Here is a 19,893-nt window from a genome sequence, read left to right as displayed (position 1 = left end):
ACCCAGGCAGTTTCTAGCTTTTGTTCATCCTTAGTGGATTGATCATAGTTCCATGCATGGCATCTGGGGTAGGCAGCCCTGCCTCTTGGTATCCTTGCCCTTGTATAACCTCTGATTGGGTGTGGGCTGGACTTAGTGACTAGCTTCTTCTTTTTTTTTTTTTTTTTAAGATTTATTTATTTGAGAGTGAGAGAGTGTGCACTGTATGTGTCCAAGGGGGTGGGTGGGGCAGAGGGAGAGGGAGAGAAATCCTCAAGCCGACTCCCTGCAGAGCACGGAGCCTGGACCGGGCTCGATCCTAGAACCCTGAGGTCATGACCTGAGCCAAAATCCAAAGTTGGATGCTCAACTGCCTGAGCCACCCAGGCGCCCCTAGCTTCTAATAGAATATAGCAGAAGTAAGGGGATGCCACTTCTGAGATTAAGTTATAAAAAGAATGTGGCTTCTTCATGTGCATTCTATCTCATTGTTTTTGCTCGGGAAAGGCAAATGGCCATATTGTGAGGCAGCTTACAATTGCCATGTTGTGAAGAGACCATGTGGATGTGATGAGGGACAGTGGGGCCTGCCAACAATCAAAAGAGTGAGCTTAGAAATAGATCTCCCCTTGTTGAGCATTCAGAGGGGACTGCAGAGCCACACCTGGATTCCTGACCCACAGAAACCGAGATAATAAATGTTTGTTGTTTTAAGCCACCAAGTTTTGGGGTAATTTGTTACATAACAATAGATAACTAACAGGACACCTCATGTCTCGTATCATAAGATGGCTTCTGTACCTTCAGGGTCTCATGCTCGACAGACACTAAGAAAAAGTATGAAAGGCAAAGGACAGGAGTTTTTTGACATCAATCTATTCATTTTTATCAGGAACTCAGAACCTTTCCAAAAAATCCCACCGAGCAGACTGGTTTATATCTTATTGGCCAAAAATAACACCACATGACCACTCTTAGTAGAAGGCAGCTAGAGAGAAGGGGGTACCTAGATGGAGTGTGCGTCATCCAACTCTCAGTCTCTGGCATATGAACCATTTCCGAAACCCCATAAAATTAAAGACCTCTTCCTTAACACCTACCTCAGCCAAGTGGCCTTTTGAGGAAATTTGCAGAAAAAGGACCTATTCAAATGAAACTTTCAGAAAACTCAGGGCCTGGATTGCAGGGCTTACATTTCTGATTTGTGCCCCACACCCTTCTCAGAAAGCTGAGGCACTATCTTCCACTGTTACTTCTATTCCCGCAGTCCTTTGCAATAGTAACTTCAGAGTCATCCTGGAAATATCCCTGATCACTCCCTGCCCCAGCAAGATGGCTCCTCAGGTTCTACTAATACTATGGTCTTCATAGTTTTTTAATCCCTCCCCTCTCCTTCTTTACTGACCTTTCTTTCTCCTTTTTAAGATTTCATTAATTTATTTGAGAGAGAGAGAGTGTGCATGCACAGTGCAGGGGAGGGACAGAGAGAGAGAGAGACGGAGAAGCAGGCTCCCCGCTGAGCAGGGAGCTCATGAGGATTATGGGCTCTATCCCAGGACTCTGGGATCATGACTCAAGCCAGAAGCAGCCGCTTAACTGACTGAGCCAGCCTGACGCCCCTGACCTTTCTTTCCTTGGGTTTGATACTTAAGGCATTTTGCAGGACCAATAATTCTCAAATTCAAATTAAATCCTATTAACTCCCTAACTTAAAACCCTTATTACCCCATTGCCCTCTGGATGAAGCTTGAAGTTCTTCCCATGGTAGCAAAGACCCTGCATAACAATATGACTCACTTCCCCAGCCTTAACTCTTTGCTCTGGACTTGGTGTTCCCACAACACCAAATTGCTGACCTCTCTGCCTTTGCTTACACTGTCTCATCTGCCTGGTAGGACTTCACTTTTGACTGAGAACGCCACTTGACATCCTTAGGGATTCAGCTTTGGTGACAACTTTTTCTAGAAAGCTTTCTAGGACTACTAACTCCTTCAACAGCGGGTCTGCTGGCTTCCTCAGTAGCTCAGTAGCTGTGTTCAAATCCTTTTCCCTTTATGGGGTAAAGCCATACTAGGTTGACCTAGTAGAAAAATCAAAACAAGAGGATATGGAATGAAAAATAAGTCTCCCTCCTATCCCTGTCCCCCAGTGCCTTTTCTCCAGTTTCTTAATGCGTATGCAAGTATAAATATATTTTCATATTATTTTTGCACAATCTTAAGGTGTTTTGTGCCTTGTTTTTCCAATTAACATTGTATTTTGGAGATCATTGTATCATTTCACATAGATCTATCTCATTCTTTTAAAGAGCTGCAGCAATATTCTGTTGTATGCCTATCTTGATTTGCTCACGCAATTTGTTGTTGGACATCTGGGTTGTTTCTGATTTTGCTCTGACAAGTAGTGCCACAAAGTGCAACATCTTTGCACAAATGGATTTGAGTAAGGGTGGAAAATACCTTTTCCATAGATTCTTAGGGGCAGAATTGCTAGGTTATAAGGCTAGGTCAAAGGCCAAGAGGATTTTAAATTTTGATATAAAGCTCTAAATAGTCAACCGATTTACTCTTCCCATCAACAACCCAGCTCTGCTGTATTCTAGTTAGGCCATGTACCACACTAGTCTGGATATTTTTTGAGGGCAGGCATTTCCTAGTATTCACATTTGTCTGGCAGAACTGGCCTTCAATAAATATTTGACTTAACGTTGAATTTCATGTCTTAGTGCCGAGTCCAGGGCTTGGCATATAGCAGGCTCAGCAGGTGTCTATTACAATTCCTCAATAATTAGAGTTGCTAACATTTACTGAAGTGTATTAAATGCCAGGACCTGCGTAAGCGCTTTCCCTTTCACCTCTTTCCCTCACGTTCTCCTTCCTCCCGGGGGAAAGGGCGTGTCCAGCACCACGACCCGCCCTATCTGTGCATTCGTTGGTCAAACCTGACGCCCGTTACAGCCGAGTCCCGCCCAAACCACGCCCCCACGCCGTCCGCAGGGCCGAGAGAAGGCGTTGCTATTTTGCCTCTGGACGATTCAGACAGTCTCCTCTCGTGAGAATCGGGACGCGCTCGAGGACCCGCGCGGTGCGGGTGGGAGCGCGTCGCAGAGCAGGCGCGAGAGGCCCGTGGCCGCTGCGGGCGCACGCTCTGCCCCGCCCCTCCGGCTCGCAGAATCCGCGCGAGCTCGCGCACGCGCGCGCGCTCCCGTTCAAGCGTAGGTCTGGCCCGCGGGGACCCGGCGGGTGGAGGCTGGGCCGCTGAGGTACGAGGGGAGGAGCCGGAGCTGCCGCCGCCGCCGCTACCGCCACCGCCGCCGCTGCCGCCGCCGCTGCAGGAGAGGAGCATGTCTGCAACTCGAGCCAAGAAAGTGAAGATGGCCACCAAATCGTGCCCCGAGTGCGACCAACAGGTGGGCGCCGAGGGCCTGGCCCGGGGGCCGGCGGGGCGGGTGAGCGGGCGGGCGGCCGTTGCCCGCGGCCATTGGCTGTGGAGAGGCCGCCTCGCCGGGTGGTCTGGCCCTTGGGCTCGGTGGCCGCGGTGGGAGCCCGGTGGGAGGCCGGGCTGAGCCGAGGGAATGCCAGGGAGACTCCCGGGTTCGCAGTCCGGCCGGTGCCCACCTGGCGGCGTTAGCCGGGCGACCGTGTGTGTCCTGCGGCCCGTGGCGCGGGAGGGAGGCGTGGGTTTGTCTGGCGTGGACCGGGCGCCCAGTCCGGACCCTCCCAGAGTCGCCCGGCCGGCTGTGGGTGACAGCGGCGGGAGTGAGGGGGCAGTGGCCCAAGTGGGCGAGCACGGCCCCTTCAGCCCCCTTCTGGCCCGACGAGAATGCCCACGGTGCCCAACTCCGAGTCCAGGCTCCTGGCTCCGAAAGCCGCTCCTGCCACGCAGGGTTGCTTTGTTTCCATCAGATGTATACTGTGGTCCCCCAAAACTGTTCCCACCGCGACCTGGGCGGACGCTTAAATATGACAAAAGGGCCGCAATGCAATGGTTTCAAATTTGGACGTTTTTTTCCTCCTAAATGTATTTCTTTTATTTTTGACGGATATAATCGTGAATCTTTACATTGTTTTTTTGTGGAACATTATTGAGTAACGCCCCCATTGAAGCCCTTTCCTTCTGGGAGCTCCTCATTTCCCCCACCCGCCGCCGTATCCGCTGTTAAAAATTTGGCGTTTCTGCTTCATGATCTTTTAAAAAATTTATATGTAGTTTCATGAATTTTAAATGACTTCTTTCTATACAAAATTAATAGTGTCATAGCTGTGATTAAAAAATATCATTTTACTGTTTCTTAGTTTTATGCATGCCTCATTCTTTACTGGAATAATGGACGTTCCTTACAATCTATTGAGTTAAAACTCTGAATTAAAACCATCCGAAGGCCCTTATTTCATGCCAGTGTGCAGATCTGGGTGTGATTTTTTTCTTTTCTACTGAGAGAATTTTTTCAAAATGACTACCTCACTCCTCCCCTTTTCTTAAAAAAAATTTTTTTTTTCTTTAAATCAGGAGTAATTTGAAATGGCTGGAGACTTTAAAAAAAAATAACATGCTGATGTCAGTGCATTCTTTAAGAGCAATCTTGTACCTTGATCAAATCTTGTAAAAGAAAATGTTACATGTTTTATTCAGTATCTTTTATGGGCTATGGTAGAAATGCAAGGAAGGAAGATTGTGCAAGGAGAATTACAGTTTATTGATATTATGAGTTTATTGAGTATGCAGTATAAAAACAATTTAGTCATGTTTGCTGAAGTAGAGTTAAACTTCCATTCTTACCATTTGACTAAGTTTACCACTTAAACTGAATTTGTTAAATTCTGACAAAATTGGACTTTGTGATTTAAGTCTCTTTGCAGGAGATTATATCAATATTTAAATCATTTCCATTTGTTCCAATTAACTGTGCTGAAGTATAAGGTTTACATGTTATGCTTTATGCATTCCAGTTTCTGTAGGGTGCAAGTTATTGCAAAGCTTGACCTTGTTTTACTTGGCATAAAGTAATCTTTTGGGAAAAGTAACCTGTTTTTAATATCCTGGTTAAAGAAAAAGGAAAGGACAATAACTTGTTAGGAGTCCCTGTAATTGTTCAACAAAATGTGCTCAACATTTTATTTGGAAACATATATTAATTTTGTTATACACACACAACACATCCTCCCGCCTCCCCAGCTGCTATAACAAAATACCATAGGTTCAGTGGCTCAAACAATAGAAGTTTATTTTCTTACAGTTCTGGAGGCTGGAAGTCGAGATCTGGCAGAGAGAGAGCTTTCTGGGTCCCTTCTTGTAAGACCGCTAATCTCATCCTAAGGGCCCCACCACCATGACTTTAAACCTGATTATCTAACCTCCAAATACTTTCAGACTGGGGGTTAGGGCTTCAACATATGAATTTGGGAGGAGGGGGACGACACAATTCAGTCCATAGCAAGCTACTACGTAATTTAGAATGTTGGTTTTGTTCTTTATTGTATTTAAGAGAATATAATACACATAGGGACTAATTAAAACTTTTGGTGATTCTTAAATTTGATTTATCTTTTACTATGTGTAACTTGTTTGAAGGAAATAAAAGACTAATTTTAGCTTTCTAATTATTGGAAAGTATGAGCTTCTTATAAATGAGAAAAAAATTATAATCCAGAAAGCCATTTTTTAAACATCATTAGATTACTGTTATTCTAAGTTGTGTGATGAATATTAAAATAGAACTTAGGTATAGTTTATAAACTTTTGGATATGTAAAATCTTTAAAGTTTGAGGAGATTGTACCAGTTAAATAGATTTACATATGTTCTGTGTCTGTGTGTGTAGGTTTAAAAACAGGTAGAGATCAGCAAACAAGAAAGACCTAGATTTTCAGTTGTTTTATAACACCCCCTTTACATGTCTGCGTTGAAAATACCGTTCTGAAACATCTAAACCACAATACTTTTCATTTTCGAGAGGTTTCACATCCAGTAGCTTAAATTACTGAACCATTTTGTATGTAGTAATATTCAAGATTCTTGTTAGTTGTCTAGTTATCTTTTGTGTATGTTTCTGTTTTTGCCTTATTTTTTTAAATAGAGCAGCTTTTTTTTTCTATTTATAGGAAATTTTATGTGTTGCAAACATGTCTACTGTAGGGCACTTTGATTCTGTCAGCAGCAAGAATGTAAATGAGTTCTCTGTAATGTGGTTATTTTGAACTTCTAAAAATCAGTGAAACAACGTAGACCAGGATCTTGTTTCTTGCACTTTTTTTTACCCTTTTTTAAAAACTTGTTTGTAGCCGTTCTACTTGTAAACATAAAAACAACCTAATGTACTTTTCAAGGGATAAATTGATGAAAAATAAGTCATCAATTAACAAAACTTTGGGTTTTTTTTTTTTTCTATTTTAAAATCCTGAGAGTATAGCATTAGAACTTTCCTTAGTTTCATGCTTGGCATTACACTGAAATTTGAAGGAAATGTGGGTTTTTTGTTTGAAAACCAGGATATACTGTAAAGAGATTAGTATTACTGAAGTCCACCCTCTTTAATAATTCTTTTTCTAGGATTTGGGTTGTGGTAGTGGTTGGTTGTATTTTTTCAAGGTTGTGTTTGGGAGAAGGAACTTTCCATTTTAAAAGGAACTTTAGGATGACTTAGCTGAGGCACATAAATGTTTCTTGATAATAAAACACTCTCTAAGTGAAAATCAGCCTATCAATTAGTGTTTGTTCATTCTTTCATCCCAAAGCCTTATGTACGTGTCTCAGATACCTAAGTGCAGCCCTCTGTTAATTTAGGATATGCGTTGGTGTATTTTTCTTGTATATAAGACAAGACCTAAATTTAAGTTTGTTCAGTTTTAGTAGCTGGAAGAAAATACTTGCCAAGTAGCAAAGGATCTTTTGAATAAGAACATCATGTTTCTGTGTTTTTTGGATAACATTAATTTAAAACAATTTATATTACAGTGAATGTACTTAATGATGTGTGTAGGTATAAAGGAAATGAGTCAGTACCTTTGAGTTTAGTTTCTATGAAGATGTGAAATTTTTAAAATGACAAACATCTATTTTGGGTGCATTTTACAGTATTAAAAAATGTAACATTTCATATTCTGTCCTGGCATGAAAGAATCTTATCACATTCTTAAAAAGCATGCTATTTGACCTATCTGGAGTTTGATTATTTTTTTATAGGATTCATTGTTATTTTTCTTAAATGCAAACTAGAGATCCTTTGTTCAGTATTTTTATGCGAAGAAAAAGAATTCTGCCAAATACTAATTTAGCCTAATTAGATCAAGTATTTATATTTCAGACTATGAAGCATTCTTTATATACATGGATAAAAATCTTTCTTTCTTTCTTTCTTTCTTTCTTTCTTTCTTTCTTACTTTCTTTCTTTCTTTCTTTCCTTTCTTTTAGAGAGAGCATGCACTCAAGTGGGGGGAAGGGTAGAGGGAGAGAGAATCCTCAAGCAGACTCCCCACTGATCATGGAGCCCTGTGCAGGGCTCAATCCCAGGACCCCGAGATCATGACCCAATCCAAAATCAGGAGTCAGCCACTTAACTGACTGAGCCACCCAGGCGCCCCGGATAAAAAGCTTTATAATTGTAACTAAACTTTTACACAAGCAGAGCAATGGGCAAATGGAATTTATCTTACAAAGTGAATTGGAATTTTCTGGCCATAAAATACTTCTTGTTGAGATTAATTTCTTGTTTTTGGTGAACATGTCTTGATTTCAAGGATCATTAAAGTTAATATTAGTGAAATGATTGTGGAGAAATCAAAACATTTTTAAAATAATTTTTAATAACATTTGGCTTTTGAAAATCATTATAGACTTGAAATAGAGAAAGGAGCTACTTGTAATTTACACATTTAGAAACAGAAGTTTGAAGAGCTTAAGTGTTTTATCCAATGTCCTTCCTGGAGCTGAGACTGAAAGATCCTAGATCTTGACTCCTCCTACATTCTCTTTTGTTTGTGCTATGCTTTTGCCCCACAAAGTAGTTGTTGTAAACTGTTCTTTTTTTGTCAGTGGTAATTGGCATCTTGCCCTCTCATATTAGAACCAGAGTCATTTTCAGTACTTTCCCTTTAAAAAATTTTATTTTAAGGAAAGTATGATTGGCATACAAGTTACATTAGTTTCAGGCGTGCAACGTAGTGTTTTGACAACCCAATAGGTTATGCTATGCTCACCATAAATGTAACTACTGTCTGTCACCATACAAGGCTATTCCAGTACCACTGACTGTATTCCCTGTGCTCTACCTTTCAGCGCAGTGACTTATTCTATAATTAGGAACCTGTGCCTTCCACTTCCCTTCACCCATTTTGCCCATTCCTCTACCCACCCACCCCCAAGGGGCCATCAGTTTGTTCTCTGTATCTATGGGTCTGTTTCTGCTTTTGTTTGTTCATTAGTTTTGTTTTTTAGATTTCACATACAAGTGAAATTGTATGATATTTGTCTGTTTCTGACTTACTTCACTTAGCATAATATTTTCTAGATCCATCCATGTTGCATCTGGCAAAAATCTCATTCTTTTTTATGTCTGAATAATATTCCAGTGTGTGTGTGTGTGTGTGTGTGTGTGTGTGTATCCACGTCTTCATCCATTTGTCTATGGATGGACACTTGGGTTGCTTCCATATCTTGGCTATTATAAATAATGCTGCAATAAACCTAAAGGCGTGTTTCTTTTCAAATTAGTGTTTTTGTTCTCTTTGGGAAAATAGTGGAAGTATTTTCCCCTTTTGAAAATAGGTCTGGCACATCTACCTTTTCTTCATTTCCATTCTCATTATTCCATTTGGGCCCTCATTCTTACGCTGGCGTTACTTTACTTCCCAACCATGCTCCCTTTTCCAGTTGGTGTTAATAACTGCTATCAAACAGATATTTTAGGAAATACTACCATTTTTCCACATATTTTCCCTTGTTCTGATTTTGTTATGGCTTTCTATTGGTCCCTCCCATCAGCACATGTTTATCATGCATTTTCTATATACATGGTGTTGTAAAGCATTAGGAGAATGTGAAGATGTATAGGACACAATACCAGTCTCAGTTTGTTGTAAGGAGGTGAGATTTTGATAAATCTGTGATTCCTACTTTGGTAATTTATCATTCAGTTCAGGAGACTACCTACACACTGCTAAGTTTAATAGAAAAATAGTAATAATACACTTTTTCTTATTTTTGTACAGGTTCCTGTTGCATGTAAATCTTGTCCCTGTGGTTACATATTTATTAGCAGAAAACTTTTAAATGCGAAACACCCAGAGAAGTCACCACCTTCTACAGGTAATTTTGAGAGTTTACCACATATTTAGCTTTTCAATTTAGAAGTGTAAAATTAATTTTTTGTCAATATATTATTTACATCTTTGTTGAAGTTAAAAATTAAAACCTTTTGAAGTATGCCTGTGGTTTTTATTAGCTGTTGTAAATCACCTATGATATTAGTTTGCTCCTCATTCCATTTAAATGTTAACTTCCTTATAATGCTGGTAAATCTTACAGCAAATTTTCTTTTTTTTATTATTGGAGGATGGAGAGCCATTGAAGGGTTTTAAGCAAGGGAGTGATCTGATCTGATCTGATTTCTAAAAATAAAGAACTAGTTTAATTAAGGTATAATTGACATTCAATAAATCGCACATATTTAAAGTGTACAGTTTGATATGTTTTGTCCTATGATTACACCAGTCACCACAATCAAGATAATGAACAATGTTCATCATTTCCAAAAGTTTTCTAGTTCCCCTTTGTTACTTCTCCATGCTACCCCCACCCCCAGATAACCACTGATGTGCTATCTGTCATTATTTCTAGAACTTTATATATAAATAGAATCATACAATATGTACTCTTTTTTTTGCCTGGCTTCTTTCATTGAGCATAATTTAAGATTCAGCCATATCGTTGTGTGTATCAGTAAGAATTAAATCCTTTTTAATGCTTAGTCGTGTTCTTTATAAGGATATACCACAATTTGTTTATCCATTCACTGGTTAATGGACATTTGGTTTTATCCTCCTCAGTGCTAGTAAAATTTATAACGACTTACAAAATTTTTTTGAACTAGTGACTGGAAAAATATAACTTGATTTTGATATGAATATAATTTTTAGACATATTGGTTATTTTTTATAATTCTCTGATTTAGAATATCTAAAAAATACTTTTTTTGGAATTTTACTTTCCCATTAGTGTAGACCAATTGGATTTAGTCAAAGGATTGAATTTTGAAATTCAAAAAGGTGAAATTTTGTTGTTTATCCTTAGATAAAATCAGAACAGTGATGATCTCCAAATAAGAGTAGATTGATTACAAATAAATTTTGAGTACCTGCTGTATGCTAGGCACTGTTCTAAGGCTTGGGCATAAAGTAATGAATGAATACACTGTCAAGGCAGGTTCACTGCTGTTATGGAGCTTACATTCTTATAGGCATGACATAGACAATGAACAAATAAACAGGGAGAATACCAGCTTGTGATAAATGCCTTGTAGGAAATTAAAATAGATTGCTGTCCTAGCATGTGACTAGAAGACTACTTTTGATTGAGTGATTGGAGAAAGCCACTCTGAGAAGGGACATTTAAACTGAAGCTGAATTGAAACAAGGGGCTAGCTATGATAAGATCAAGGAGAAGAACATTCTTGACAGATGAAATAGCAAATGCAAAAATTTTAGGGCTGGAAAAAGTTTGGTATATTTTAAGAACAAAAAGGCCTGTGTGGTTGCCGTGTTGACAGTAAGAGCAGGGTAGTGTGGGAGATGAGGCCAGAGGGATAGGCAGAGGCCAGATTGTGTAGGGCTTTGTAACCCGGAGTAAGAAGTTTTGGATTTTGTTCTTAAAATATGAGGACAGACTATTCCTAGGATGTGGGATGGAATGAGGGGTAGGTAGCATGCTTGGATCTGCCTTTCAGAAATTCCATTTTGGCTGCTGTCTAGAGAATAGTTTGTTGGGAATACAAGATAGAAGTGGGCTATTGCAGTGTGTTAACTGAGTGAGAATGCTGGGTTAGAGAGTGCTTCGGTTATAGTAGCAGATGATTCAAGAATTATTTATATTTACGTCTGTGAGAGGTCTGTTTATTCTAGGTTTATATAGAAGTGGCAAGAAAGTTATTTAATTCCATTTCTGCCTTTGTTTGAGTTTGTTCCCTTTCATTATGAGAATCACGACTTTGCTTGGTTAAGATATATAGAAATCATTCAGAGAGCTTGTTAAAAATGGGTGCCTGGGTCTTATTCCCTAAGAGTTTGATTCAGGTATGAGAACCCTAGATATCTGGGGTGGCTTGTCAACTGAGTTTCAGGTCTCCAAAATGAATAAGACATGGTTTGTGCCCTTAGCAGGACAGGTGTGTTTTTTTATTCAACAAATATTTTCAAGTTCTTCTATATACCAATGGTTCAGGTGAGAAATCAGATAAAGAAACCCAACCCAGAGAGAAGGGACAGATGCTGCAAGTATTAAGGAGTCAGAATCACTTGAACCAGAGGGAAGAATTTTACAATTACTCGCAATGATTTGGGTTACTGGTTAGAAAGGGAATATAAAAAGGAAGACAAGTTTTGAGGGAAAGGTGAAGAATTAAGTTTTGAGTGTGGTTATGAAATATCATCCATGTGGATTTTTTTCCCCACTTTGACATATAGTGTAACGCCCAGGCAATAGCCTCAACTGGCGCTAAATCCCTTGAGCCATCAGTGAATACATGGTAGTTGATCTCATAGAAATGGATGAGCTTGTGCCGAGAGGGTTGGTAGAGTAGGAAGAGGAGGTTCAGCGACTGAACTCTGGCAAACACCAATCTTAAAAGGGTGGAGGTTATTAGGGAGTTAGGTCAACTGAGAAGGTGTACATGTACATGTCAGCTGTAGGAGAAGAACCAGTGTTACATAAGTCGTGGTGATGAGTAAGAAGCAGTTCATTCTTATTTTACATTTGGAATTTCCTAAGGTTCTGTTGTTTAATGAGAGTGGTCTTGTGACCTTGAAGTAAAGATGAGACATGAAAGCCTAGAAATTCCCTGGAGGAGGAAGAGGAACCAGCAAAAGAAACAGAAAAAATAGTTTCAAAGGATGGAGGAACATCAGGAGTAGACTGTGCCATAGAAACTAAAGGAGGAAAGAGTTTAAAGGAGAAGGTATTCAAAGCCTGGAGAACAGTTTGGGATAGTACAGACATGGGGGTTGGAAACCTTGACCTCAGATTCAGATTCCAGTTTTGTCACTCTCTAACAAGTTAATTAACCTCTGTGACAGCTGCTATTTACTTGAGTTTAAGATAGACTTATAGTGTAAACCTTAGATAGAGGATTGAAGTACAGATGAATATGGCTAATGTAAACAAAGTTTAGTATGTTATAGTTACTCAAATATTCATTTCTACAATTAAGCTTCTTGAAAGTAAGATTCGCCTTATCCAGTTCGTAGTATGTGGGAGATGAGTACATAATTTTTAAAATCTCTCTAATAGTTTATCAAGTCCTTGAACATTGTCAGTGGGATCCAGAACATTTCAGTTTTAGAGAATTTATAAAGAAAAAATGAAAATGGATAATACATGCCTGGAAAGATAATGAACTTCACTAATAATCAGGGAAATGCAGTTTAATTACAATACCATTCTTTTACCCACATTCTGACAAAAATTTAAAGGATTTCCAAGTGCTTTTATGAGTATAGCAGAATCCGAAGTCTCATACTAGTGGCGAGGTTGTAAGTCAGCACAGTAGAACAGTCTGACAGTAGTTGCTAAAAGTTTTAAATGCACATAGCCTAGAATCTAGACTTTTTATCAATAGGTATGTATCCTGAAGATACAGTTATTTTTAATACACAGTGAAATATTTATTAGGACTTAGAAGCAGAAAGTTTATAATAGCAGAAAGTTAAGCCAAATATCATTGGTAGGGGAATGGTTAAGTAGGGTACATCTTTTAGGGAACAACAGTATGTGCTAATCAGAGAGAATGATGCAGATTTTTATGTACTGACATGGAAAAATCTCTAAAACAAAGTTAATTTAAGGAAAAGTACAAAACAATACTCGCGTGAATTCATTTGTTTTACAACATTTTTTTTTCTTATAATGAGAACTTTTAAAATGTCCTCTTAGCAACTTTCAAATATGCAATACAGTATTATTAACTATAGTCACCATGCTGTGTGTTACACAATCGTGACTTATTAATATTATAATTAGAAGTTTGTACTTTTGGGGGCGCCTGGGTGGCTCTATTGTTAAGCGTCTGCCTTTGGCTCAGGGCGTGATCCCTGAGTCCTGGGATTGAGCCCCACATCAGGCTCCTCCGCTGGGAGCCTGCTTCTTCCTCTCCACTCTCCCCGCTTGTGTTCCCTCTCTCACTGGCTGTCTCTCTCTGTCAAATACATAAATAAAATCTTAAAAAAAAAAAAAAGTTTGTACTTTTGAACCCCCTTCCCCCATCTTATCCCCCCCCCCCCCCCAGCCCAGCTCTCTTCTCTGGCAACCACCAGTCTGTTCTCTATTCCTTGTGAGCTCCGTTTTGTTTTTTAAGATTCCACATATAAATGAGGTCATATGGTATTTAATCTTTCTCTGTCTGACATAACACTTAGCGTAATGCTCTCAAGATCCATCCATGTTGTCGAAAATGGCAATGAAATGGCTGAATAAAACTCCACATTACCTTTATCCATTCATCCATCAGCAGACATTTAAGTTGTTTTCATATTTTGGCTATTGTAAATAATGCTGCAGTGGACATGGGGTGCATATATCTTTTCGAGTTAGTATTTTCATTTTCTTTGGATAAATACCCAGAAGTAAAATTGCTGTATCATGTGGTTGTTCTATTTTCCATTTGCTTTTAAGACCCCACAAAATTATTTCTACATGTAACACATACATGGATAGATCACTAAATAACGAGGGAGGAATCAAGGAAGACTTTTACTTACATAATTAAACATTTAAAACAAGAAAGAGAGCCATCTGTGAAGTTCAGATTGCACTTATTTTAAAAGTGAAATCAAAGCTATAAAAGATAATTTTAAATTTCAGTGGGTTGAAATTTCTTTTGTAACTTTGTGACATGTAGGAGGAAAATAGTCAAGTCAGATTTATCTAAGCTTGAATTGCTCAAAACTCACATTTTTCAAATATATTATCTGTGTATCTTGATAACACGGTAGAAATAGGGAGGTAGGACACTAGACCTGTATAGAACTTTGTCTAGCTGAAAATACATTTAAATAAACAAAATTTATTATGGAAATTAAAGGATTTTTTAAAGTTTTTAAATTTTGGTGAGGGGAAGAGATGAGTGTTACAAATAAATCTGTATTAAGAAATGCTCAGTATTTTGTACGAGTGCATAGAACCTCGAGGCAATTAATAATTCTTTGACAACTTTCCAAATGAGTTAGATATGTGTTGTTTCTTTTACTCTCTTTGGGGGGCCAGTATTAAATGCAGATAAATCTTTAAAAATTAATTGTCTTGTTCATATAGGATTTCATTTCTAAATTGAATGATTGCCTAAGAGTTTAAAAAAATAGCCTTGAGATTAAGTCCTAAACTGTCAATTTGAAGCAATTTCTTTTTTTTTTTTTAAGGTTTTATTTATTTATTTGACAGAGAGAGAGGCAGCGAGAGAGGGAACACAAGCAGGGGGAGTGAGAGAGGGAGAAGCAGGCTTCCCGCTGAGTAGGGAGCCCAGTGCGGGGCTCCATGCGGGGCTGGATCCCAGAACGCTGGGGTCGGTGACCTGAGCCGAAGGCAGATGCTTAACAACTGAGCCACCCAGGCGCCCCATTAAAAAGAGATTGAGGAAGGGGCTCCTGGCTGGCTCATTCAGTGGAACATGTGGCTTTTGTTCTTGCGGTTGTAAGTTCGAGCCCATCATTGGGTGTAGAGATTACTTAAAAATAAAATCTTTTAAAAAATAAAAAATAAAATTAAAATGGGATTAAAGGAAATACTGTATTTCCTAAAATTGAGAGTATCTGTACTATAGACCAAACCTTGAACACTATTCAAATATTTGATCAGTCACCAAATTCTGACAGAAACCGTTTTTGGTGAGAACAAACTCTGCTTTGTTCCAAATGTTTAAATTTGGTTTTTCTTTTTCTTTCTTTCTTTTTAAAAATATTTTATTTATTTTTTAATTTGAGAGAGAGTTGGGGGAGGACCAAAGGGAGAGAGGCAAGCAGACTCCCTGCTGAGCGCAGAGCCCACTACGGGGGATTCAGTATCACCAACCTGAGATCATGACCTGAGCCGAAATCAAGAGTTGGACGCTTAACCAGCTCAGCCACCCAGGCACCCCTAAATTTGTTTTTTCTGATGGCTATTCCAGGTGTTTTGTGACATCAAGGGTGCCATTTTGCATTTAATAATTATGGGTATACCTTTTTCCTTTTAAGATTTTAATTATAAAAACTGTAAGGAAAAAGGAATCTGAAGTTCTAAATGACATACTAGTTCATAAAAGACTTCCTCTAAAGGTAAGAAAAAAGATATAAAACAGTAAGAAATTGAAATCGCTTATTAGTGTTTAACTGTATGTTTCTCAGTGGATCTGAGTTTTATTTTTATTTTTATTTTTATTTTTTTAAAGATTTTATTTATTTATTTGACAGAGATCGAGACAGCCAGCGAGAGAGGGAACACAAGCAGGGGGAGTGGGAGAGGAAGAAGCAGGCTCATAGCGGAGGAGCCTGATGTGGGGCTCGATCCCATAACGCCAGGATCACGCCCTGAGCCGAAGGCAGACGCTTAACCACTGTGCCACCCAGGCGCCCCGGATCTGAGTTTTAGATTAAGTTTAGTCAGATAAAAACCTCCTCACTTTTAATTGGAGGAAGAAAAAAAAACATTAAAAAATTAAACCTAAACTTTTCAAATTATTGTCTAAGATAAATTAACAGGCAAAGGCTGGTAAATAAGCTAAGAAGTCTATAAATGACATACTCACTTTTAGTTAAGAGAGAAAAGTGAAATGATTATTGCCAATTGTCAGTACTTTTTATAAACCCAGTGGTTGAACATTAATTCAGTAGTAAGTGATCCTCAGTTCTCAATTACCTAACAGTGCACGTTTGTTTTTGGTTTCTTTTTGTTTTGTTTTGTTTTGTTTTGTTTTGTTTTGTTTCGGAAAACACTGTTTCTTACCTGCTAATCACTTAAAATTGCTATACATTCATATATGGGACATGGCTTTAGGTTTTTATTTTGCCTTTGATGGAAGAATGCATACCTTTATTTACCTCTGTGCCTGTACTTTTAAGTTGTTAATCATATAGTTTATAAAATGATGAGTATATTCATTTTTAAGACTTTTTTGTAGAACCTTCTGACTTCTAATTATGACTAACTGATTTTAGGTCTGCTGCATAGCTGTCATACTAAGATTTCTTTCCTTTGTACTCTTAGGATAATCCCATTTTTCTTCACTACCATTTTTTTTTTTTAACTCATGTGTTTTTATTTCTGAAATAAAATTTCCAGAAAGTTGTTTCAGACCTGGAAAAATTTTTTTCATAGAAGGTATGTGGTCATACATTTCCTGTTTTCCATTGTGTGGAAGGCCTTTACTGTGTATTCACATATACTTGTTTATTTTTAAAGATTTATTTATTTTAGAGAGTGTGGATGTGCACATGCAAGTACGGGGAAGGGCAGAGGTGGAGGGAGAGAAACAGTCACAAGCAGACTCCGTGCAGAGCATGGAATGCATCGTGGGGCTGGATCTCACAACCCTGAGACCATGACCTGAGCCGAAACCAAGAGTCGGACACTTAACCGACTGAGCCGCCCGGGAGCCCTGTACTCACATTTAAATGTCATTCTCATTCTTCCTTTCCATCTGAGATTTCAGATCTTCAGTTTAGAGCAATTTTTACCTATTATTTCTTTTCTCCCCATTCTCTTTTCTCTTCCTCCTGGCATACTGATTGCATACTTGTTGGATGATATATCAGGATTACCATCCACAGAGACTGACACTGGATTAAACAAATAGTTTGTGGGGTTTTTCACTATTTCGTGAAGAAAGATGAAGTTGGCACTATAGGACTAGTGATTCAGTGGTATCATCAAGGACCTAGGTTGGTCTCTTTCTTCTGTCCTGAGATTTGGCTTTCATACTCATTGTTACAAGGTAGCTATTGTACCTCCAGACATCCCTTAAGCATTCCAAGAAGAAGAGGGAAGGGCAAAGGGACAAAGGGACATGCCAGCTATGCTTTTACCCCCTTAAAAAAAAATTGTGCTGGAAACGTTACCCAATTCCACTTATTTGTCATTGGCCAGAACAAAATGCCATGGCGACTTCATCTGCAGGAGGGTCTTCGAATGTATATATTTTAGCTGGACCTGTTGCCCTCTTGATCAGAACATTCTGTTCTTAATGGAGAGGAGGAGAATGAATATTGGGTAGGCAATTAGTAATTATGTCATGGATGAGTATTAGATTTCTTGGATCTTTCCTTCATTTCTCCTCACTTACTGCACCTATTCTCTTTTTTTTTGTTGTTTTTTGATGTTCCAGGAAATTTCACTGATTTCCTTTGTCAGATCTATGATTCTGTCTTTCAGAGGTGTCCATTATTTAGCTTGTCTTTTGCACTTTGATTTTGAGCAGTTCATCTTGTTTTCTAATTTCTTCTTTTTTTATTGAATCTTATTTTTTTCATATTTTTGTGGTAAATTACACATAACATAAAATCAGTATTTTAATAATTTTAAAGATTTTATTTATTTATTTGAGAGAGAGTGTACGAGCAGGGGTTAGGGGCAGAGGGAGAGGGAGAAGCAGACTCCCTCCTGCGCAGGGAGCCAGATGCTGGACTTGATGCCAGGACCCTGTGATCATAACCTGAGCTGAAGGCAGATGTTTAACTGACTGAGCACCCTGTATTTTAATCATTTTAAATGTACACTTCAGTGGCATTAAGTACATTCATATTGTGTACTTAAGCATTACCACTGTTAATCTCCAGGACTATTTTCATCTTCCCAAACTGAAATGCCATACCCATTAAACAATAACTCTCCATTCCCCTTTCCCACTTCCCCAAGGCAACCACTATTCTTCTTTCTGTACCTGTGAATTTGACTAGTGTAGCTACTTCCTATTTGGAATCATACTACATTTATCTTTTTGTGTCTGACTTGTTTTCTTTAGCATAATGTCTTTAGACTTCATCCATGTTGTAGCTTGTGTCAGAATTTCCTTTCTGACTAATATTTCCTTGTATGTATATACCACATTTAGTTTATTCATGCATTGATGGACACTTGAGTTGCTTTCACCTTTTATCTGTTGTGAATAATGCAGCTATGAACATGGTTGTTCAAATATCTGTTCTATTTCCTGCTTTCATTTCTTTTGTATATATACCCAGAAGTGGAATTGCTGGATCTTATGGCATTTCTATGTATATGGTATACCATATCGTTTTCCACAGCAGCTGCACCATTTTAAGTGATTAGCAGCAGTGCCCAGAGTTTCCAATTTCTCCACATCCTCGTCAACACTTATTTTATGTTCTTTTGGTAAGAGCCATTCTGATCAGTATGAAGTGATAACTTGTGGTTTTGATTTGCATTTCTCTAATGATTAGTGATGTTGAACATCTTTTCATTTGCCTGTCATCTTTGGATAAATAGCTATTCAAGTTCTTTTCTCATTTTTGAATTGGGTTGTTATTGAGTTGTAAAAGTACTTTTTATTCTGGATATTAATCCCTTATCTGATAAACGTTTACAAATATTTTCTCCCATTCCATGAATTAATTGCCTTTTTTTACTCTGTTGATACTATCCTTTGATGCACAAAAGTTTTTAATTTTGTTGAAATCCAAGTTGTCCCTTTTTTCTTTTGTTGCCTGTATTTTTAGTGCCATATCCAAGAAATCATTGCCAAGTCCAGTGTTATGAAGCTTTTCCCTTCTTTTTGTTCTAAGCATTTTATAGTTTTAGCTGTAATATTTAGGTATTCAGTCCATTTTGAATTAATTTTTGCAGATGGTATAAAATAAGGGTCCAGTTACATTTTTTTTTATATGTGGATATCCAGTTTTTCCAGTACAACTGTTGAAAATATTATCTTTTTCCCCTTGAATCATCTTGGCGCTGTTTTTGAAAATCATTTGACCATATATTCAAGGATTTATTTCTGGGCTCTCTATTTTATTCTCTTGGTCTGTATATCTGTCATATGGCAGTACCACACTTTTTTGATTACTGTAGTTTGTAGTGAGTTTTGAAATCAGTAAGTGTGAGACTTCTGACATTTTTCGAGATTCTTTTGGTTATTTCAGATTGCTTGAGAGTCCATATGAATTTCAGGATTGAGCTTTCTATTTTTGCAAAAGAATCTTATTCTTAATGATATAAAGTCCAATCAGATCTCTCTGAAGGTGTATGCATTAGAATGTTTTAAGATTATCTTTTCTTTTTCTTTTTTTTTTAAGATTTATTTATTTATTTGAGAGAGAGAGGGCAAGGGAGGAACAGAGGGAGACAGACAAGCAGACTCCACACTGAGCATGGAGCCCAGTGTGGGGCTGGATTCCACGACCCTGAGATCATAACCCAAGCTGAAACCAAGTGTTGGACAGGACACTCAGCTGACTGAGCCACCCGGGCACCCCTATTTTTTTCATGTTTCTTGAACTACCTTTGTTCCTCCTGTTTTAACTTGTTCCTTCTCTATTACACTTCTTATTTTCCTTAAATTGCTGGTAATCCTTAATTGCCTATTGATATTCATAAATGAAGGATTTGATTTATCAGTGTAGATAACTTGCATGACTATTCTACACTGTTTTAAAGGTCTGTTTTGACCATAGATCTCTTTAGTGTACACTTGGGAGGAGCTTATTGGCAGGCTTTTGGATGT

The 19,893-nt window shown here is 38.3% G+C and overlaps 1 protein-coding gene across 8 annotated transcripts in view; it reads left to right on the top strand.

Moving 5' to 3' along the window:
- Positions 1-2,965: 2,965 nt before the first annotated feature.
- Positions 2,966-19,893, top strand: part of CUNH16orf87 (chromosome unknown C16orf87 homolog) — a 36,999-nt gene continuing 20,071 nt past the window's right edge. For 6 of the 8 annotated variants that reach the window (XR_008960225.1, XR_008960223.1, XR_006408995.3 and 3 more), the window contains exons 1-2: positions 2,980-3,388; positions 9,185-9,281. Coding sequence is in view for 2 of the 8 variants with exons in the window: in XM_026494693.4 (XP_026350478.1) it covers positions 3,323-3,388; positions 9,185-9,281 (163 nt within the window). In the remaining 6 variants the exon portion in view is untranslated. Of the gene's footprint in view, positions 3,389-9,184; positions 9,282-19,893 lie in introns of all 8 variants that reach the window. The other 2 variants (XR_007191006.2, XM_026494694.4) reach the window with 1 other exon arrangement.

This window comes from Ursus arctos, unplaced genomic scaffold, assembly GCF_023065955.2.
Source record: "Ursus arctos isolate Adak ecotype North America unplaced genomic scaffold, UrsArc2.0 scaffold_19, whole genome shotgun sequence".
NCBI lineage: Eukaryota > Metazoa > Chordata > Mammalia > Carnivora > Ursidae > Ursus > Ursus arctos.
The sequence above is the reverse complement of the archived record's forward strand: the minus strand, read 5'-3'. Positions and strand labels throughout refer to the sequence as shown.